General features: G+C 42.9%; 1 protein-coding gene across 1 annotated transcript in view; it reads left to right on the top strand.

Moving 5' to 3' along the window:
• RIMS3 (regulating synaptic membrane exocytosis 3) overlaps window positions 1-23,405 on the top strand; it is a 531,625-nt gene that overhangs the window by 106,602 nt on the left and 401,618 nt on the right. The window contains exon 2 of the mRNA XM_085648027.1: window positions 21,666-21,932. Coding sequence (XP_085504153.1) covers window positions 21,716-21,932 — 217 coding nt within the window. The 5' untranslated portion in view covers window positions 21,666-21,715. The remainder of the gene's footprint in view (window positions 1-21,665; window positions 21,933-23,405) is intronic.

Genomic DNA, 23,405 nt, shown 5'->3' with positions numbered 1-23,405 from the left:
GATGTAAAGATTCAACCAAAAAATAACAAGTGAGCAGCCCACTCCTGCACTGGATAAGGGCAATCATGGCAGATGATTTAAGCAATCCACCCAGAAGTACCTTGCACTCAGAGCTGTAGCTTTGGTACCAAGGTAATGCTGCTGGAAGGAATTCATGGTATTTGAAGAGGTGGCCTAGTCGTGAAGGCAATGGAGCACTATACATACCTTTTAAAGATGTCACAGTTACATCATCATAACATTAAATGAAGAAACAGTGAGTTAGGTGCAAGCACAGTGGGCTAGTGAGTTCCATCGCCGTACCGGGAAACCTGCTCTTTTCACAAAAGTATCTTAAGTAATGAGGATCTTGGAAGTTCTAAGTAAATTAGGACATTGGGAAGGGGTTAAAGATGTTCCAGATAAGACCTTCATTTAAACAAACATGAGTCTTGCGCTTGTCATCGACATAGCGATGGTTCTTTGTCATTGTATGTGGGGCCGTGTAGAACTTTTCATTGATAGTCACTGAACTGGATGGGAATTTGGGAATTTCACAATCTGATAGTGGCTTTTCCTTCCTACAAATTCAAGCTTTAAGTAAGTCCCAGACCCTCCAAATGTTTGCCCTTTGAATGTTATAAATGAGCAACTGCCTTACTGTTGTGTAACAGAATCCAATGTCCACACAACGTAAGTATTAATCTTCTTTTAATGAAGTATCCATGCACAGGAAACAGGTGTGCCTGGTCCAGCAGCAGCAGCAGTACTAAGCTGGAACCTTGCACAAGAACATCAGTAGACAAGGCTAGAACCTGACTGTGTCACTGCAAGAGAATGCAGACACAACACTTACTTGACAACCAATACTACGGGTTTTGGCACTTTAAAGGTAACCTGTGTAATGATTGATTGAGTTCACAAAGCAAATGTATTGCATCTGGCTAACTAGCTGGTCTTGCAAAATATGAGTACAAGGTAGGACGAGATGCCTGGGTTGCTCTGAATGTCCTAATAAAGGCTCATTTAAAGTTGTTCTCCAATTCGATAGCTGAGTAGGTCATAATATTCAGGAGTATTTCTTTCTCACTGGACGTACATGGTTTGCAGGTAAGCTTCCTTCCGCGCAGCACAAGCATGGGGTTTGAAGCATGTCAATCCTCCAGTTATGAAGAAATTTAACATTACAAGTCAGAAATATGACAGGACAGAGCAACAACAAGCTGAACCACACAGACACAGGGATGGCGAGGGCTTGCTTGCCGAGGATGCCTAAGGAGCAAACAAAGGACTGAAAACAAGAGGACTCAAAGTAGGAGTACAACGAATCAGGACACGGACAGAGCAGGTTCCGCAATTCATAGTAAACCTGTGTATATCATGTGTAGACATGGAAACACTGCCGAACTGACACTCACAGGCAGACAATGACAACACTGGGAAAAATAGCGCTAAAGGGAGGAAACACTGGAAAGGGAAGGCAGGAGGGGATAGAACCAAGGTCCCTGGAATACTAGGAGACTGAAGGGGACATGTACAAAGAAGTGGTGGAGAGAGGCATTACCCTTGCTGGTTTAATGCCTCTCTCCTCCACTTCTGAAACGCAAGGCTGCACCATATTTACATGAATGTGGTGCAGCCTTGCGTTTTCCCCTGCGATGGCGCTAGGTTTAGCAACTTACCACCAATGCAGGCACCCTTGCACCAGAGTGTCTGCGTGCAGGAGAGAATTGTTTGTGTGAGGAAAGGTGCCCCTTCCTGCACATAAACAATCCTAGAAATGCCATTCTGTCGCTTTCATGTGTGCTGCTTCATGCAGCACACATGATAGTGACAAAATGGCATTTTTAAAAAAAAGTTTGTTTATGTACAGGAAGGGACACCTTCATACACATAAACAAACAATGGGATTTTGCTTTTTCCATGAGTGCTGCATAAGGCAGCACACATAGAAAAATCAAAAACGAGGAGAGAGGAGAAACAATGCATTTCTCCTCGTTTAGCCATCTTAAAACCAGTTTTTACCTGGTCTTAATTTTGGTGCTGCCTCCTATGGCCCACCCTTGTACATAGGGGGTAGCGTCAAAATGAATGGGTGTTGTGGTGAAACGCCCACCGCAACACCCACTGCCCATACCTGGGCCTTATGTACAAGGCAGTGTTAAGCCATGTTAATTGGCTTAACACTGCCTTGTACATAAGGTGCCGCCCCAAGCCCCACCACAACGTCACTATAGGTGATGTTGTGGTGCCGATAGGGGCTTGTACATATGCCCCTGAGTTTTAGGTCTGCAAATTAAACTTAGGAATAGGAAAAAAGCAGGTAAAGGGGTAAAGGCGAGGGAGCAGGATCAGACACAAGGACACAGGCAAGCCAGGAGAGTGCACAAACCAACAATACTGCAGAATACAGGACAGGAATCCTCAGTCAATGCAGTCGATACAACACTAGCTGCAGGTGGAAGTCAAACATAACGCCTACACAAGGCTGAGTTGCCTCAGACAAAGAGCAGCTTAGCATAATGAAGAACCCTGCTGATGTTCCCAGTCAATAGAAAAGCATTCAAGAAACAGAAAGCAAAAGAGGAAGTGGCAGCTAAAGATGAACTGAAAATATCTTGGGTTTGTGTCACAAATTATAACAGAAAGCATGTGAAGCACTGAAGGATGCTGCAAGAATGGAAATAGGAAAGGTAGCAGGTATTTACATAGCACTAACCCAGCTGAAGGCTTCAGAACACTGTGCAGGGCTAAAGTGTGAAACGTTCGAAATACTTGCGTGAATGAAGCATTGAATCAATAACACATGTTTGTGTGAATCGGCCACTTGGTTCCACTAGTGTCCTGCTTTCTCCCTCTGGGATTCAGCACTCCAAACATTAGGCTACTGCTGAGCCCGATGGCGCCAAGGTTACAAAAGTTCACTGGATTGTACAGTGTGGCCAGGGTTGGAAATCCCCATGGGGCACTTAGGCATGTTACCATCATTTATTATTAAACATTCTGAAGGAAATAACTATCTGTGTCACATTTTGCGTTTCTACATGTTCAGTTATATATGTAGTGCCTCTACATAGCATTATAGTTTTGGCCCATGAGAAATAAAATTAAATGAATGAAATGAAAAATGAAATGAAAAAAAGACTTATATTGTGCTCTAAACCCAGAAGAACAACTCGCTGGGTTCGAAGCAATACAAACCCCATCAGGGAAAAGCCCATCCAGGGAACATTAGAAAAAAAGGAAGAGGGGAGGTTTCAAATCTAAGGATGGGAAAACAGAGGAAAACCTTAGTCAAATGGGCCAGGAGAACAGGAAGAGGCCTACAGAGTAGAAAGCGAAGTATTTAGGCTTTTCCTAAAAGAGGACTAAGAGTTCATCTCTGCAATGTAGATTGGCTTGTGCTCCATAGCCTGGCAGCAGCCACTGAAAAGGAGCGTGCTCCCCATCTCAACCTATGAAATTTCAGAGCAATGACTTTCCCACTTGAAGTGGACCTTAAAGACCTGGTTGGTCTGTACCAATGAAAGGATGACCTGATAGCGAATGAGCCCTTATGATGTAAGGCCAGATGGCCTGTGCTTAGTGCCTTAAACATTGCCCGTTTCCTGACAGGAAGCCAGTGGAGGCTACGAAGACCTTCCCTCACTGACAGAAATTTCAGGATATTCAGTATGAGGCGCGCAGCCGCATTTTTAACATTTCTGGAGTTTTTTCAAAGAGATGTTGTTCATATATACTGTAAGTGTGTTACATCAGTCTAATCGAGAGGTGATCAATGCAATAGCCACTGACTTGTGCAATTCCTCTAGAATAAACGAAAAGATCCTCTTGAAGGATTTGAAAATGAAGAAGCAAGTATTCGTAGTATGGTTTACCTGCAGATTGAAGTTAAGAGAGGTGTCAAACAGAATCCCAAGGTTCTTTACCAACTCTACTGATATAGGAAGGGGCCTACAGGATTCCACCAACAGATCTCTAACCAGATAGGGTGCTGGGCTCCAAAGACGCCGACTTAGGTCTTTTGAGCGTTAAGCTTAAGGAAGTTATCCTTCATCCAGCAACTCACACCAGTCAGGCAAAGTTTACATTTTGGTGCCATCTCAGATAGATTGTTGGTGAACCACACAATGATTTGTGTGTCATCGGCATAAGACAGGACCTTGAATCCAAAGGATCTCACTAAGGCTGCCAATGGAGAAACGTACAAGTTGAAAAGGGTAGGACTAAGTGAAGAGCCCTGCGACACCACACAAAGTAAGCTGAATGCCTTAGCCCTAATCTGGCCACAGCTTGCTATCTGATCCATTTCAAACAGAAACAAGCATTGGCATAGCCAATAGGTCTCGCCTTTGGGACCTTATAAGTGTTTAGCCATGCAACAGTTGCATAACTAAACACTTATAAGGTCCCAAAAGCGAGATCTATTGGCTATGCCAAGCGGCCGTGCGGCCGCAAAAGTGAAAGTGATCGCGATCAAACATCAAAGCGTCCTTGCGGCCGCAAAAGTGAAAGTAATCGCAGTAAAAGTGGCGCGCGCGCCCGCGCACATGCACTGTAGCTCTAGGCTGGCCTGGTAGCACTTTTTGGAGCCCTCTCAACAAGTCTCGCCAGACCAGCGCATGCGCTGGGTCAGGCGAGACCTAAAAAATGAAGTAGGTCTAGCACCTTAACTTAGCCCCTACCCCTACTTGCTGTAGTCTTTTGACCATGGGTGTGGGCGAGATAGTATCAAAGGCTGCCAATAGGTCCAATAGGATCAAGACAGCTGTCCTGTCCTGATCCACCTGCATTCTGATAGATCAGTTGCCATTATAAGTGCAGACTCTGTGCTATGGCTGCTCCTGAAGCCGTTTTGAGAGGGGTCCGGAAGGTCATGGTTATTTATAAACTTGACTAACTCTTGATAAAGGTGTTTTTCGAGAAGTTTTGCCAGGGTAGGCAGTGAAGAAATCAGACGGTAGTTCTTCAGCTCTTCAGGATCAATGTTGGGATTTTTAGGCAGGGGAACAATAATAGCTTCCTTCCAGATGCTGGGGAAGACTCCAGTTGTCGGAATATGGTGGAACATTGTTTCCAAAATCTCTGCTACTGGATCACGGGCCAGCTACAGAATATTTTTAGAAGTATTATTTTTTAATAATATCAGTATTTTTTTAATTATTAAGGTTCATTTGATAATTGTTGTTATTTTTTTCTTATGTTTATTATTTGGAAAGCTACAAAATATAATTTCATATTTTTATGTTATATGTATTTAAATGTATTTTTTAAGCAAGCATATTTTTATTGTTCATATACTATTTAATATAAAAAATTCGATATACCTACCTACTTTGTGATGATAATTTGATCTTCTATATTTTTGTAGTAGAAATTTTGACCTTGCATACAATGTATGGAAATCACTCAATTTTGTACTCAATATTTTTTGTCAACATTTTTTCTCAATATTTTTTCCTCTGATGTTTCGTCATACAATTATGCTACACGTGATATCAAATTCTTATCACCACGCATATATTGAAGTGATCTCCATGTCTCCTTCATGAACCAACCACTCCCTCACCCCACGCTTTCCCACAACAGCTGCTTTTTGCATATCTTTCATAACTCACAATTGTACTTCTGTTTGTATATTTGTTTAATCATTACAGACTAGAAATGTATATGTCTTTTAAATGCTCTTGGGCTGTGCTGGTGCCAATCACAAATTAACGTAGCTCTCACTTGCCTCACTAATATATTTAACGTATGTTTTCTCTTCCACTTTCAAATGTTGTGCAAGTTCCTATCTTATTACCCATTTCTGTAAAGCTCTATGGGGCATATTAGCAAGGGCTTTATCACCGCTTTAGCGGCACTTTTTGCTGCTAAAGCGGCGATTTTTTTATCGCCCTATCAGCAAGCTGTCGCTAACAGGCGTTAGCGACAGCTTTCTGGCGATAGCGGACGGTTTTCCTATCACCTTGCATGCCAGCGAAAATTATCGCTCATGACATGCAAGGTAGGTGTTCCCAACTAAAAGCGACTGAAAACAGTTGCTAACACAACTACCTCCTCTTAGGAACGCAGGCGAAGTTGCGCTAAGCGTGATTATCGCTGGATTTTAACACCTGCTAAAATCCTGACTTAGCCATTGTTTTCTATGGTAGGTGGATTCTACGGCTGAATCCTCACCTGCCTATTAGCAACCTTTGCCTTAGCGATGGGAATTCATTGCTGGTACTCACACGTTATTGAAGAAGGATCGCCGCTATCGCTGGTTTATTATCGCCTTGGAGATAACGTTGATAATAACGCGTTATCTCCGCGATCTAAACCAGCGATAGCTGGCGATAAAAAATACAGCGCTAAGAGCGCTTTGCGATGTTTATCGCGAGTCCTTGCTAATATGGCCCTATGTCACTTTTTTGGGCCTAACAGTACTATGTAACTCTAATATAAAAATACATCGAAAATACAAATAAACTACAACCATGAAACCCTCAGACTGGTGAGCCAAACAATCCTGGATTCGTTTTCACCAACACTGATGTCAGAACCCAGTATCAAATCTGATGCATCTTTCACCAACCAGACATACATGACCCCGCTGCATAATTAGGAGAACCAACAGGTACTGCATCTCAACACTCATGATTTATAATAGATACATGTAGCGTTCTCACAACCTCAGAATCGAAATGAAGATGGCACGGATGGAGGAATCCCCAACCTCACGAATTAGATATAGCACAAGGAGATATCTCACAAGATACTTGCAGCTAATTGACGCTTTTCATTGGCCACATGAATTGTTATTATGATGCATGGGCTCGGTCCCTGCCGTAAAGATCTGTGAGCAATGTCTGACAACAGACTCAGACCCTAGTGGGTTATACCTGGTCTTTCAGCCTTACAAGGTACCATGTGATTGGGGAAGGATAATACCTACTTTTTTAGTGTCAAAGTAGAATTCTGTTTAGGGTATGTGCTAAGTAAGCGACTGATATGTTATTCTTACATATATTAAGCCCCACCTCCTAGATGTTGCTTTCAGGGTTTTTTTCTGTCATTGAATAGAATGATCACCAGTTAAAGCTTCTAACCTACTTATTTAAACCTCATTTCTTTCCTTTTTCACATTAATAATTTACATATCTGACAGATGGAATCATCTTCCCTTAGGGGAAAGGTAAAAGATTCAGTTGATTTGCGAATACTTGCAGGAAAGCGAGCAGCACTGTCTGGATGTGCAGCAAAACCCAGACTGGGCGCCTCCCAGCAAGAAGCCAGGCAGAGCCTGAAACACGTCAAGGTCGGCTGTTATAGTCAGTGTACTGGCCCTACAGAGGCCACTTTAATTGCAGGGAACTCTGTTCATTTTCAGTGATTTTCTGATGAGCGCAATTGAGAGCGAGGAACCTGAACCCACTGTCTGATAAAATGCAGCTTGTTCGGGAGTAATTGTGAAGATTTTCAGCACAGATTTTTGAAAGAAGTCAAGTAGGTGTTATAAATGACATAGGGCCCCATTTACAAAAAAAGTATGCACCGCGGTGCCGCAAACCATTTTGCTGCGCCGAGCGGCGGCTTTTTAAAAGCACAGGGATGCTACTCATTATTAGCGGTAATTAAAAAAAATGTGATTTCAATAAAATTATTAACATTAAAACTGGTATTATTAAAAAATATTTCTAAAAAAAATATATACGTAAAAAAAGAATTAAACTATCTCTTGCAGGTAAATCACAAAATAAATCTTTACAAAAATTAACATAAAATACCTTGCCTAAATAAATAGATTACGATTTCCACACCAACAATAGAGAAAGTGTTGGCCTTTGGGGGAAGGGGTGACTGATTTTCTATTCCCACTCCAACTTGAGCAGCAGTGAGGGAAGTTTTGGAATTTGAAGGGGGTCAGAATTACTATTCCCATTCCAGGATAGGCAAGAGTGGGGAAATGTTGGACTTTAGGTGGGTCAGATTAACAATCCACACTCCAACCTAAAAAACAGCTGGGAAATTGTTTGACTTTGAAAGAGTCCGTCTTACTATCACCACTCCACCGTAGGTAAAGGTTGTACATTTGAGGGATTAGATTTATTCTTCAAACTCCAATATAATTAACAGTAGGGAAAGCGTTAGATTTTAGAGGAGTCAGATTTCCCATTCTCACTCCAAACCAATCAACAGTAGTGAAAATGAGGGCATTGGAAGGATCAGATTGCTATTTTTACTCAAAACTCAGCAACAGTAGTTAAAGCTTGAAGTGATCAGATTTACTACTCATACTTCAATGTGAGCAATAATAGGGAAAGTGTTGGACTTTGGAAGGGTCAATGTAAAGAAATGCTTCTCCAATGTTCTGGATTGATGCTGCTGGTTTTTCGATTCTTGAGAGTGCACTGAGACCTGCTAACCAGAACTCAGTTCCAGTGTTCTAACTCCTTACAAAATGTATGTCGAATTGGCTACTGTCAATTGGCATAAGTTGACTTACTTAAAAGTCCCTATTATATGTTACCAAGAGTACCCAGGGCAGAGAGTCAGTCCCTCCAGGATTGCAACACTTGTTGGGCCACCTTGTGTGAGACAAAGTACATAATGGCTACCAGCCTGCCACTGCAGCCTACAAGAGCAGTCTTAAACTGCTAGTTCGACTTTGCCATTTAAACTAATGGCATACCCCCCACTTACCTCAATTATTTATGTAAGTCTCCCTTAAGGAAGGCCTTTGGACCCCTGAGGCAGAGAGCTGTATGTTATTAAGTAGGACATGTACTTTTGATATGTCCTAACAGCAAAACTTCCAAATTGTTGTTTTTGTTGTGGAAAAGTTAGTAGCTCCTTTGGCTACCACAGAGTTGCTGGCTGACTGCTAAGCCTGGCTAACCTCTGAATAGGACTGCTAAAATGGGTACTTCAAGGTATCAAATTGATTGTGGCATTAATCCCTACTTGATGCCCACGTTACGTTTAAGGAAAGACAGCTTTCAGAAAGTTGCTACTCTATTACCCAGTCTGTCCAGTGGCCTTGCACAGTTGCTGGCCACCAGTCATCACAAAGCGGGAGGGATCATGGTAGCCCATCGACTAGTGACTGCATCATCCCTCCAGGGCCCTTTATGGGCATAAATATTGCACCCCTTGCACCCTGGACTTAAGATAATGATATAACTGGAGAAAGGAGCAAAGACAAATTGTCCTAATGACCCCTAGACCTGGCAAGAGACGCTGCACCTTCTGCTGGATTGCACCTGTTGCTCCTTGGGCTAGCAAAGACAGGACTATGCCTGTAGCTCCTGTATCATGGAAAAGACCCTCTCGAGCCGCAGACCAAAGAAGTTGCTCCAAGGGTCAGTCTGCTGACATCCCCCTGGAACCAGCACCAGGGCCTTCAAAGCTGAAGAAGCCCATACCGGCAAGTCAGTGGCCACTTTCTGTGAATCACTGCTGACTACAGCCGGGCATCCCAAGAAACCAATCCTCCATTGCCAAAAGTTGCACCTGAGTCTGCCCAATCTAGGAGTGATGTCTGGGTATAGATTGGTTACCACTGGACCCACTGTGTATGGAGATTGGTAGCCCAGCCGCAGCTGGCCTTCTACTTCCTCAAAGAGGACTTCGAGAGACACTGAACCCAGTAGCCAAAGTTTCTCCCCTTACTAGTGGACTGAGGAATAACCACAGGGACACCCCCATTGACCGCACAGCGCCCACAGTATCTTTCAGCATTCTCATCATCTTGCATTCCCAGCATCAGGACCACTCCATTGAAGACCATGGCAGTCTTGATGTAAAGTATGGAACTGGACTTTGAGACTGCTTTGGTGGCAAGGTAACTGTCAAAATTTTCCCTAGTGGCCCCCCTAATCTTTAATCTGTTGGATTTGGTCACTCTACTTGGGCCGGAGTAGCCGAACACAACTCTTTCAAACTTTTCAACAGTTTCTGAATGTTATGCTTACTGATGTTTGTTTGTGCTTTAGAATTAAAAAGCTGAGATTTAAGTTTTACTTAAAAATCTATATCTCCAGAACCCCTCAAGTGGATTTTGCTGATCTTGGTGTCTAAAAATGTATAAACATATAATCTATTTTTAAAAATTGGTGTCGGATTTCTTTCATGTTTGTTGATTGGTGCTTCAAAATGCTTTACTATAGTTCCTTTGTTTAGACCTTGCTGCTCGAAGCCACAGCTACCCAGGGTTGAGCTAAAGCAGAGGTCTTTAAACTTTTGGATGCCGAGACCCCCCTGTCAACATTTTGAGGCATAAGGACCCCCTCCTGACAAAAATGTCTAAACCTGTAGGCAGGGCTACTAGAATTATGAGGCAGGTGAGGACCAAATTACGCGGCAGGCTTGACTAAATTGTGTGGGAAGAAAATGTAAATGAGGTTATGTGATGCCGCGTATTTTGGGATAGCATTACTTCATCATTTTGAAATTTTTTACACACAGTAACACTGAGGAAAGATTTCACCCCATCAGTACCCGTTTATAACCAAAATACAGCAATTAACATCAGAAAGATTTTTAGTCAACCTTTGTGTAGGGTCTTCGACTCCGCAGGAATACGTGCTGCCATATTAGAAGCTCACCTGGCCCTGGCCGGGAGAAGCAGGAGTCCCTTAAAACCCTGGCGGTTTTGTGCAGTTAGGCAGTTTACCCATGCAGCTTTCCTCTCACCCCCTCCCTTCCATCCCTCTCTCCTCTCCTAACCCTGGATCCCTCTCTCACTTTGCAGGCAATTTTCTTTCACCCCTTTTTACAACTTCTGAACTCTCCCCATTCAACCTCTCACTTCACCTTTAATCACCTCTTGCCATTCTGTCCTTTCACTGCCCTCATCTCTAACAGTCTCTCGCATTTATCTCATGGCCTCTCTGGCCCTGTCACTTCCCGTGCCCCTCAGCACTTCTCATTCACCTCGTCTCTCCATTCACATTTTTGTCTATTTGTATCTTACACCTCTCCAGTCCCCCCATTCATCTTTCACTTCTCCCCTTTGTTCTAACAGAAGCCATCACCTTTGGCTCACACTCACTTCTTGCGTGTCCACACTTCTCTTCGGCAATTCACATTTCTCCTCATCCCTGACCTCTTCAATCAAATTCTCTCACTCCCTTGCTGTCCCCTCTCATCCTCTCATCTGTCCTCATCAAGCACACAGGTCGGGCCCGTATGCTCCTCTCGGCCTGTGCCACTCTGCTTATTGTTCCCTAATTCAAGAAGGCATGAGTTGTCTGTCTCGTAGTTTTGGTGCAGGCCGCGCAGTTATGGAACTTGCACCCTCCTTTGCTTTGCTCCACCAAGAATCTATTATCCTTTAGGAAGATATAAAAACCTTTCTCTATGCTCTGTAGGTTACCCCATTTGGCTGGTTCTCCTGTGTTTTTCTCACTTGCCTTCAGGCAGAAGATGGTTATTAGCCCCAGGACATCTTTTGGTAACAGTAGCGCACTACAAATGTAAATAATAATAATAGACAGAAGCAGGGGAGTCACTAGACCAGAACTTCGGAGGGGGGGCTAACACTCCCAGCCAGGGCTGGTCCTAACACTGGTCACACACGGTGCAACAGTCTTTTTTGGTGCTTCACCCCAGTTTCCTCCTTCTCCATGAATTCCTTCACTGTCACTCACCAACAATGCACCTCATCTCTCTATAGCACCTTTCTGACAAACATTTCATTTTTTTATAGCGCTACTCATAGTTTACTCACACTCATTTCTGTGATCTGCATGGTACATATTCTTTGTAGCAGGCACATTAACCCTCTGCACTGTGTAGGTGACAAGAGTGTCCATGTGAGTGCACGGTGAGCGATGCAACAGTGTGAGAGTAGAGTAAGAGGAGTGACTGCAGGGTGAGTGAGGTAGCGTATGTATTTGGGTGCGGATGCAAGTTCAGAATGAGATTAAAGGAATGTATGATTACTGATGGGCTTGTTTGAGTGAGTTGCATATTGAGCAGTGAGGGGGGACAGGTGAGCGAAGTGTCACATGAGTGGAGGATGAGTAGTGTACTCGTGTGACTGCAGGGTGAGGTATAGGGTGAACAGCGCCAGTGCATTGTGAGTGCAGAGTGATCACTGAGTGCAGGGTGAATGTTGTGAGTGCATGGTGATCAGTGTGAGAGCATTGTGATCGCTGTGAGTACAGGGCGAGCGTGAAAGTGAAGGGCGAGAATGAGGAATGAGTTGTCTGAATGCAGGGTGCATTCCCAGACACATGAAGTAGCATGATATTGACGGCGGCGTAGTGTTTCAGATATAAGTTAAACTATTGCGACATTAATCGGGGATAGAGGGTGAAGGAAATAAATAATGTGCTGATCCTGCAACAAACTTACAGTCCTATGGTTAGGGTTGTCAGCAGATTATTTTGATGGCCCAGTCGCTACAAAAATAAGCAGTCACCTAAAGCTGTATTTTCAGCACTTATCTGTGCATACTTCAAACAGCAAATATAAATAGAAAGCACTTTTAATTGTGTTCTAGGGCAGCCTCAATGATACATGACTGATAATTAAAGAGAACAAAGACAGAAAAGTCACATAAAGAATGCATACATACTTTTTTATTTACAAGTCTATTTAGTGTCAAGACTAGGTCTTTGCAGGCTCTTTAAACAAAACACGGTAGGCATTTTTCTTTTGGCAACCCTACTTAATATTCCTTTACATGAAAGGTATTCTCACACTAGGGCAGTGAATGTAAAATCCAAATGTAAGGAATAGGCACAGTGGGGACCCATGGGGTACTGGAACCAGGAAAAAACACTAAGCCTCTGTAACCAGTTTACAAAGGCATGCAAATATGCAAATGGTCTTTAAAGACCTGTGAAAAACTGGGGCGTGCCCGGAAATAAGACTCCAGACACTGCCCAGCTGAGCCCCCATCAGCTCGAGTTGCACTGCAGCAGCCCGGGCTGAGACACAGGAAGGGGGAAGAGTGGGGGCTGAAACCCTTGGGCCTGGGCAGAAGTGTGACTGAGAAGGCGCGACCCCCTTTGCATCGCTCTACGGCCCCCTGGGGGTCGCGCCCCACAGTTTGAAGACCCCTGCGCTAAAGGTTTTACAAATGAGCCAGACTCGACCAAAGACAGTTTCGCAAGTGTATTACATGGTAAGGTCCCCCAACCATACTATATAATATACCACAATTCTCACAGTCAGATTTACTATTCCCACTCCAACATAAGCAACAGTTGGAAAAGTGTTGGACTTTGGAGGGGTCAGGTTTGCTATTCATTTACTGTTCCCACTTCAACATGAACAACAGTAGGGGCAGCGTTGAACTTGGAAGAGTCAGATTTACTATTCCAACTCCAAAGTAACCAACAAACGGAAAAGTGTTTGTTTTTGGAGGTGTAATTTTTAACATCGCCACTTCAACCTGAGCAACAGTAAGGAAAGTATTGAACTTTGGAGGGGTCACATCTACTATTCCCAATGTAAGCAACAGTAGGGAAAGTACTGGAGATTGAAAAAATTAAATCTGCTATTCCCTCCAAATACACTTACAAATTTTAGCATAAAATATATTTTAACAAATATATAAATATATATGCCCTGATTCACAAAGAACCCTGGCACAAGTGGCAGAGGCTCCGCAGTCGTGGCAGGATCTCAGCACTGCAGTTTCCCATTGCGGAGAGATCCTGCCACGATGGAGGGCCATCTACCACGAGTGAGGAGGCTCTTTGTGAATCATGGCCTAAATGTACATATTTGTACATTACAATTTTTTTTATTACAAATTAAAATTAATACATTACCAATTAAAAATAGAAAAAAGTATGAATATTTACCAATTACAAATACAAAATATATATATTTAAAATACTTCCCAACCTACTAGCTCAAAATGCCAATAAAATAAATTAAAATAATTAACAATTGTCATTAATTTATCAAATATTGCTAAAAATAATAAACATATTACAATCAATATATATACTAATTGTTGAAATCAATTAAATAATTTACATAATTTGTAATCTAATTAACCAATTAACAACTACACGAATTAATTACCATTTTAGCTTATTATATATTACATAACTTACAAACAATTTTTTTATAAGTAATAAAAACCAAAATTCCAAATTATAAACATTTAAAAATAAATTTTAAAAATCCCATAATTTAAACCCAAAAATATGCAAATAAAGGTAAGAAATATAAAAAATGATTCTTTAAATATATTGCCAAATCAAAAATCTATCTGTACTAAAAGATATTTTACGCACTTAACATTAATACAATAACTTGCAAAACAAAAAGTAATGAAACGCAACAGAATTTAAGAAACAAGATCATATGCAACTATATTAAAAAAATATATGAAGTACCTAAAATTCAATAATCTTACCTTCAATACTCTTTCCCACCATATTTTTGACACAATATTTGTGTCAATCAATATTTTTTAAACAATATTTTGTCGGATCACTGTGTCTAGCAGAGATGGTTTTGTATATTTAAAGTCATAAGTAGCAGAATGGTAGTGCAACAGTGGAATATCCATATCATCAGCAGACATAAACAAAATGAGCAATGTTAGGGCAGGTTTAAGAGGCAATCCTTTAGTTTGGTTCCGAAGAGTTGCAATGAGAAGGTAAGTCTTATACATTAAAAGGGCATTCCAGATTCTCATTGAATTCTTTAAGAAGGTGTGCTTGATGCTGGACATTTTTTTTAAACAGTGTTTTGAGAAGAAGTTTAGATTTGCTTCTGAGGTTGCATTTTTTTATTGAGCAATTCCAGTTTTTGTACAAGGCTGACGGAAAGGGGGAATTTAGGTGTATCACTTTGTATATGAAACAAAATGTTCATAGGTGGAGTAAAGTTGAATTATTAACTATTTTGGGTAGTAGAACAGAGGAAATTATGTTGAATTTTCTGGTTTAAGTGATCAGCCTGGCAGCAGAGCGAAGGATGGCCTTAATAGGACTGAGATGGGATTTAAGTATTCCTGGTACTAGAGACTTCCCGTATTCTAAGCAATGTATCACCAGTTACTGCAAAGCAACTTTGAAGTGATGTCTGGAGTTAAGGACTCTGAAGATCAGCAGCAGCTTTCAGTTTAAATCTAGGGCACAAAGGGCTCGATTACGATGTCGCTTCCTGGTCTCTGGACCGACCGACTTCTAAACTCTGGTCGGCGGTCCCGACATCATAATTACAATGCGACCGCACATGGTGCTGCTGCATACTCCCATTTCTCTATGGGAGCTTGTGCTGCGGCCATAACCAGCCATTGCACAAGCTTCCAAAGAGAAATAGGAGCTTGTGCAAATCCCTGCACTGTGTGGCAGGCACCATAGGTGCCCCCTCGCCCCCAACCGGGGGCCGTAGGGAGTAGGGGCCCTGCTAGGGGCTCCCAAAGTAGCTTTCTGACAGGCTTCCCATGTCGGAAATCCTGTTGGAAACCGACATCGTAATCCCAACGGCGGAAACACCGTCATATGGGATTACGTTGTGGTCTCTGACTGCCCGGCGGGCTCCTGGAGTCCATCGGAATCCAGCCAGAATGACCGGCCAGTTTCAATTTCGACTGCCTAGATTGTAATTAGGCAGTCAGAAGCAAAATCGACATGTGAGTTGGAAAGCCTCCAACCTCTGAATCACATCATAATAGGGCCCATAGTGTTTTCTTTGTTATGGAGTTAAAGGCTGCATGACCTATCCAACATGATTCCTGGGAATTTGAAGGATTTTACTATTGTGGGGAATATGATTATTACCTGGAGCTTAGCTATCCAGTTAAGGGGTAGGACATCATAGCTGTTAGGTGGTTGTAGAAGAATTCAGTCTTTTGAGGTTTGAGTTTAAGTTTCATCTTAAACATCCATGAACTTCTGTCAGATATGTGTTGCACTGAACTGTCAATATCATCTTTGCTATCAATCCTGAGCTACAGGTGCATTCTGGTGGACATCAACACCTGCCTTGGAGAATAACTTGGCTAGTTGTGGAATATACATGTTTGAATAATGGGAGACTAGGGTGTCTTGTGGTACTCCCAATGGAATGGCTGCAGGAGCTGATCGAGAATCCCCCGTTTTAATGTATTGGGTTGTTTTACGCATGTATACTTTGAACCAATTCAATGCCTTGCCTTCATTGTCCATTCTTTTGTATATAGAGGTATATGTGTTTGAGGTATTTTGTGACTGGTATTGAAAGCTGTAGATAGGCCAATGAGTACTATTATGCAATGTTTCCCTTCATTAGAGATCTTGGGCAGAGAGGCTTCTCTGTCGTGACCAGGTTTAAAGACAAAGTGGTGCAGTCCCAGTAACTTTTTTTCTTATGTATATTTCTGCAACTGGGCAGCTATGCATTTCTTTGTGACCTTAGCAATGAGATATATAGGTATGTCGTTTTAAAGGGAATTCGAGTCAATGTTTTTTGTCACATAGGGCGAATATGACCCATTTTTAGCACATCAGTAAAAATGCATTGTGCAGAACAATGGAATTTATGATTTCCACTCATAAAGGCAGGAGGGCATCAGCATGTTTCTTGGCTATGGAAGGTGGCAGGAGTCAAGAGATTAGGGCAAAGGCTTACTGCTTGCAATGCCTTTTGGAAGCCAGGTTCTGAAATGGAACTAAAGGAAGGCAATTAAGATAATGGTGCTTTAACATAATGGTGCTTTTCTGATGAGATGCATTTGTTCAGGTTCTGGTTGGCAAGTTTTCTCTGATGTTCTCTTGTTCTCTTGTTTTTGTGTAAAGTGTTTGACAATGTGATTGTAGTTTGGGGCCTTGTGGGGGTTCATTACTTCATGTGTCTGGTCATGTACGATTTGTAAAGCTCTCTGGGCCCACATTCACTATTCTGAAATTCATGGCTGAAAAGTTAGGACTTTGACTGGAAATTGAGTTTTTTGTATGTTTCCCTTTCCTTACACGAGGAATTGAGTTTGATAGGAGTGGGGAATGAGGGCTCCTCCATCTCCACTCATTGAGATGTAAAATCTTTCTCTGACTGTTAATCTCATTGTTGGACCACTGAACTAACCTTTTTTTTTTTATATTTGAGCATGCTCTTGACAGGAGGAAGAGTATTGGATATGGTGGGCATTTCACCATTGCATTGTTTCATTGCTTCAGTAGTGTCAATAGAGGGAGGACTATCCAGTGTGAGAGGGCGGATCATAGAGTCTAATTTAATATGATAGATTACCTTAACACCTTTGATTGATGTTAGTACCTTCTCGTTCTTGTTTCTGCAAGGCAGGTATTTTATCAACAGTGTTGAATGGGATGGTCGGACCTGTGAAGAAGTATAGGGTTGAATGTAGTAATGTTGCCCGGTTCAGAAATAACTAGATAGATGGTGACACCTTTTTTGTGTGTAGGAAGGTTGCTGCGTTGTTTCAGGTTATTCTCTTGGAGGAAAGAATGTAATTGCTTAGTATGAGTCTCTGTTACAAGGGAGGTTAAAATGTCAGACTAACATGTGTTTACACTTTGACAGTAACTGAGTTGGCATGACTTGTACACATTCTTCTAGAAATAGTTTATTCCTTTTAGGGGATATTACATTATCCTTTTAGGGGATATTACATTATATGTATTCTAGCTTTAAATAGTGTGGTGTAACCAGTGTCAACAGTAAGAGATTGGAAGGTCTTGGCTGCGCAGGTATCTATACGTGTGCAGGGTAATGATTCTTTACAAATATTAGCATCCCCATCACCACCGGTTTTATCAGTTCAGTCTCTATTCTGATTATCTTGTAGTTTAAGTTTAAGTTTAAGGTATTTATAAAGCGCATGGCTACCCACAGGAATCCCAGCGCCGGTGGTTAGAGTTGGAAGTTTCTGCCACCATGGCCATAAGTTGGTATCATCCACATATGATACGATGGACAGCCCAAATTCCTGCACTATGTGAGCTAGTGAGCTCAAATAAATGTTGAAAAGAGTCGTGCTCAGAGACGATCCCTGAAGTACTCCGCACGGGGCCGAGAAGGTGTCCGACAGAATACCTGCTTCCATGCATTGAAAGGATCTTTTGCTTAGGAACGACGCCAGCCATTGGTTGGCCGTGTCTCTAATCCGGATATCTTTGAGCCTGTGAATGAGAATCTCGTGATCAACCGTGCCAAAGGCCGCGCTTAGATCTAAGCACAAGATAGCGGCTGCACTTCCTTGATCAAGTATCGATTTTTATTTTTTTGTGACCACGAGTAGGGCTGACTCTGTGCTGTGTTCCGGACGTAACACCATCTGGGACTGGTGCAAGATGCCATTGTCCTCCAGGAATTGAAAGATAGAACTGTTCACATGTTTCTCAGCAATCTTTCCCAAGATGGGCAGCAATGAAATGGGGCGATAGTATCCCATGGATGCGGGGTCCAATTGTTTTTTTTTAGCAGAGACTTTACAATCGCACACTTCCATTCTTTGGGTACGAGGCCTTTCTCCAGGGATAGAGAGATAAGATTGGTAAGTTTAGCCCGGATGTGGTCACCCCCTTGAAGAAGGATCTGGGATGGGGGCGGGATCTATTGGAGACCCTCATTTAATCTTGCTTAGGAGTAAGCCAACACGCTCTTTGTCCAGCTTAGGAAAGGTGAGTAAAGATCGGAAAAGGGGTAGGCTTGAGCAGTTCAGAGCCTGGAGGAAGCTCTGGCTTGTTTGTAACGTCCTTTGTCTCTACAGAGGTCGCACCTGTGATTGAGTGAAGTGAATTATAGATGTTTTCCACTTTACTCTTGAAAAAGGTGGCTAAATGATTGCATCTCTCCTTTGAAGGTTGGGAGATATGGGTGCCTGAATCAATTATAGTGAGGGATTTTACTATCTTGAACAGTTCTTTGGAAGAGTTAGAGGATCTCTCAATCCTTTCTTCAAAGAAAACTGCCTGTGCTTTCCTAATATCCTTGTGATATTGCTGGATGGCTGCTTTTTATGCTGATTTGAGATCAGGGGCATACGTTTTCCTCCAGCTCCTCTCTAGCTTTTCACAGTGTTTCTTTTGGATTACTAGTTCGGGGCTGAACCAGGTCGATCTATTAAGGTTTCTTTGCTTTATCGGTCCGAGCTTCTTAAAGTTTCTATCCACGGACCCGATAATCCAGTCTGACCACCTTTTATGTGCCTCATCAAGATCTACTGTGTCTGTTGGAGTAGTAGCCTCCAAATCCTAGTTTGGTGGCAGAGGAGGGTCAAGGGGAGACATGAATGAGAGTGTGAGTCATATTTCTGTCAATCAAGCAAACAAAATTGAACGATTACCATGCTTTGACCATGTACTTTTATTTGGTTATCGGGGTCCACTGGTAGATGAGGCAACTGGCCCCAGTTTTTGCACCCACGGTGGGGAGCATTGTGAACCAATCCGTGGATGAGGGTACGGGGTCTGCCAAACTGGTACCTGCAGTAGTTGCCCCCTTCTGAAAAAAAGGGACACTCACCAACGAGTTTGTTAATTTTAGGCCTGTCTCCAACATTCCTGGTCTGGCCAAGATCCTGGTGGGTTTGGCTCAGGAACAACTCAATCAACTATAAACACTACCTGATACTGGGTGAATGTCAGAGTTGCTTCCGCCCAAGTCATTAAATGGAGTCAGCGTCGACTCAAGACATTTGATTAGTAAATTGTCATTTTGGTACCAAGCTCTTCCAAAAGAAAAGCATTTAGAGCTGTCCTGAAATGCGATACATTTAGAGATGGGAGGCCAAATGAATAATATGCAGTTTTTTATTTTTATTTTGAGCCACTTGGAAATATTGCCGTGGGCCTCTTGATTTGTGACAGATCCTGTTCCAGAACGATCAGTGTTTTAGAGGCATTAACATGCTGGTCAATCTCTTGATTGATAGCATTTATAGAGTGCCACTACCCCTGTGGGGTCTCTTTGTTGCTGGTCTAATATTTGCTAATCAAACAGTCGTGTTTTCACCAGCCAGAAGTCTATCAATACGGGGTGATAGCCTATTAATCAGCACTGAGTTCCATAGCTTAGGGTCTTGCACTGAGTAGGAACGGCCTCTATTGGGTTCTTCGTGTACTAGGCAAGTCCCTCCTCCACAACACTGCCAGCCAGGAAGATGTATTAGTCTGTCGTGAAATCTCATTTTCCCAGAAGCCTGTCTGTACTGTAGATGCAGGCAGTGAAATGGGGTAGAGTGTTTGTTGTAGAGCAGGGGGTACATGTGGGTAGACGGTGCCCATTCACTAGTTTCACAGTGTGGACACTGTTCACCCTACCAAGAAATTGGACCCCATGAAATATATTGAACTCGTCCTGGTGTCATTTTCAGACACTGGGACACATTCAACAGTGCCTGCACGTTGTCTACTTTCATGCCGAGCAGCAACCTGCAGGTGGTGTAGGGGCTTTGGTATTCTAAATTCCAGATGGACCCTCAACAAGGCAGAAGTTAAGGTGCCATCAGGCCTCCTTTTTGTTTGAGTATCCTAACGGGTACCTATCTGGAACATCACACCTAGTTGTAATGCAATGGAGGGGAAACAAAGGCACCCATTTTGTTATTACTTCACAAGTACTTATGAGAGGCATGCTTTTGACTCTGCTTAGTCTCTATATATGAGATATGCATGCACTGCAAGAATGTCTGATGTGTTGATCCGTCCCAGTATTTACACAAATAACAATTTAAATACCACTATTTTGTTTTTATTTCTTTTATGGCGTTACTTATGTCAATGCAGGTGACAGAGTGATTTATTTCACATTTAAACATTATAAATTGACAATAAATCATTGTGTATAAATTAATGTACAGGATGTGTTACATAAGGCAGTGAGGGTTGCAACGTGTAGCAGGCACATGTCCGTCATAGCTCACTGTGCTATATTAGAATGATTACAATTTATGAACTGCAAGTAACAAAAGGATATTTGTGTTAAAAGCAGTAGCTCACTTACCTAGCTACATAAAATAAAATAAAAATCTGGCATCTGCATGTTACAAGGTGTGCTTTGCAGGAGACACATTAACCATCCATGCTACTTTGATTCAAAACTAGGGCTAGACAAAACACAGATGTCCCCAGCAGATGGGTTAACCTCCAGAATTATCTCACCAATATTACTATTCCCTGAGATTTTCGGGGAACACAAATATCTCTGCAGCAGGTGTCTTAACCCCATAAGATATTTTAAAATGCAAACTTTGCAACCAACTACGCAGAACAGATGCACTGCCACATTTCTCCTAGCTGTCAATTTCTTTGCGGCAGAATTCCAAAAAGAAATGTTTACGTTGAGCTCCAGATTTTGGGTTGGGGTTGTGTCACTTTTTTGGCACAACCTCAACACAAAATCTAATTTGTTAAATCTTGCAACACGCTCAAATGTGGTCATGATAGACCTCCTAAACATATGTGGGAGGTCTTAAGATCGAATGTCACTTCTTGTCATGTCAGTTCCTGTGAGGTCATGGGTGGTGATGCCACTGCTTGTGATGTCACATCCTGTAATATCCCGTGCAATGTCACACACTTTGATGTCAGGCGCCATGGTGTCACTTGCATGCTGCCTAACTTGGTTAGTCTCTCCACACTTCTTTTGTTAGGAGTTATGCCTGTTTTAGAGTAAATCTGCAATTGTGTGGTCATCAAATAGCTCCATTTTGTATGAGCTCTGTTTGTGTGAAAATGTTTAAACCGCTACCTGTCTGACTGATCCCAACGTCTCTTCCCATGCAGCATCACCGACTCCTTAAGACTGCCAGAGAGCACGACCACCTCCTGCCACCATGTTGAATGGGGAGACAAGTGCTGCCGCTCGAAACGTAATCCGCAGCTCCAGCATCAGTGGGGAGATGTATAACATTGAGAAGAGTAATGCAACACCGCCGGATGCGGCCACCCTCAGCACCAATAAGAAGAGACGCTCAAGCCTTGGGGCCAAGATGGTGGCCATCGTGGGACTATCTCAGTGGAGCCGCAGCACGCTTCAGCTGAACCAACCAGGTAGGACCATCTCCAGCATCAAAACGCCTTCCTGTCATCAGACTGGAATAAGAATATCTTTTACAGAACAGGCTCAGTACCACCACGGCGAGCTTCCCTAACACACACGGAAAACGTGCCACATAGCAAGTCGAGGCCCGAGCTTCCCCAAACTGGTATACATTGTGGAGCGACTTTGTATAATTCCTTCACACACGTAACAGGTGCATGGTGTGGGCGGAATCAGTGGATGGTTATGTCACCCAATGAGCAAGTACAAATGAGACGGCAAAAATGGAGCCTAGCAAGATCACTTCATTCACAGGACTGGCACAGCCCGGGGAGCAGGAGAGTAATCACACTTCAAATACTAAGGGCCTCATTACAATGTTTTTTGGAGTTGCCTCCGACTGACACCGTCGCGGAATCGGACCAACCGACCTCCGGTCGGCGGTCCTGACCGCCTAATTACAATGCGACCGCACATGGTGCGGTCGCATACTCCCATTTCCCTATGAAAGCTTGTGTTACGGCCGTAAACTGTCCATAACACAAGCTCCTATAGAGAAATTGGAGATTGTGTTAATCCCTGCACACTGTGGCAGGCACCTCAAGGTGCCTGCCACAAGATGCAGGGATCAACAAGGGGGCACCTATGCGGCCTCCAACCGAAGGCTGCACACAGAAGGGTGTCCTGCTAGGGGCCCCCAAACATGCTTTCTGACAGGCTTTCCATGTCAGAAAGCCCGACATGGCAAGCCTGTTGGAAACTGTGCATCGTAATCGGGACAGCGTAAAATGCCATCCATTTGGATTACAGGCTGGCTTCCAACAGTCCGACGGGCTCCTTGAGCCTGTCGGAATCCAGCCAGAATGGCCGACTGGTTTCAATTCTGACCGGCTGTATTGTATTCAGACGGTCGAGATTGAAACCAACGATGTCGTTCTGAAAGTCTCTGACCTGTCATTGTAACCGGCCCCTAAGAAGTAAAGCGGCACATCAGCATAGCATGTTTACCTCACTCGCAACGGGTACGGATCAGGCAGCAGGAGAATAATCACACTTCACACACTGGAGTGGAAAAGTAGGCCCAGCAGCCTTGTAGGTTTACTTCACACACAGAACAGGTACAGCCCGGACAGCAGGAGAGGAATCACACTTCATATACTGAATAAGTAAAGCAGGCACACTAGCATAGCAGGTTTATTTCCCACACAGAAGAGGTACAGCCCAGGTAACAGGAGAACAATTACACATCACACATCAAAGAAGTAAAGCAGGCAAAGCAGCATAGCATGTTTATCTTCACATACAACAGGTACAGATCAGGCAGCAGGAGAACAATCACACTGTGTGCACTGGTCTGGTAAAGTAGGCTCAGCAGCCTAGCAGGCGTACTTCACACACAGAACAGGTACAGGTACAATTTAGGCAGTGGGAGAGCAAGCACATTTCAGGTAAAGCAGGCACCGCAGCCTTGTAGGTTTACTTCT

The sequence above is a fragment of the Triturus cristatus genome, chromosome 3_2 (assembly GCF_964204655.1).
Source record: "Triturus cristatus chromosome 3_2, aTriCri1.1, whole genome shotgun sequence".
In the NCBI taxonomy this organism is placed as follows: Eukaryota; Metazoa; Chordata; class Amphibia; order Caudata; family Salamandridae; genus Triturus; species Triturus cristatus.
The sequence above is the reverse complement of the archived record's forward strand: the minus strand, read 5'-3'. Positions and strand labels throughout refer to the sequence as shown.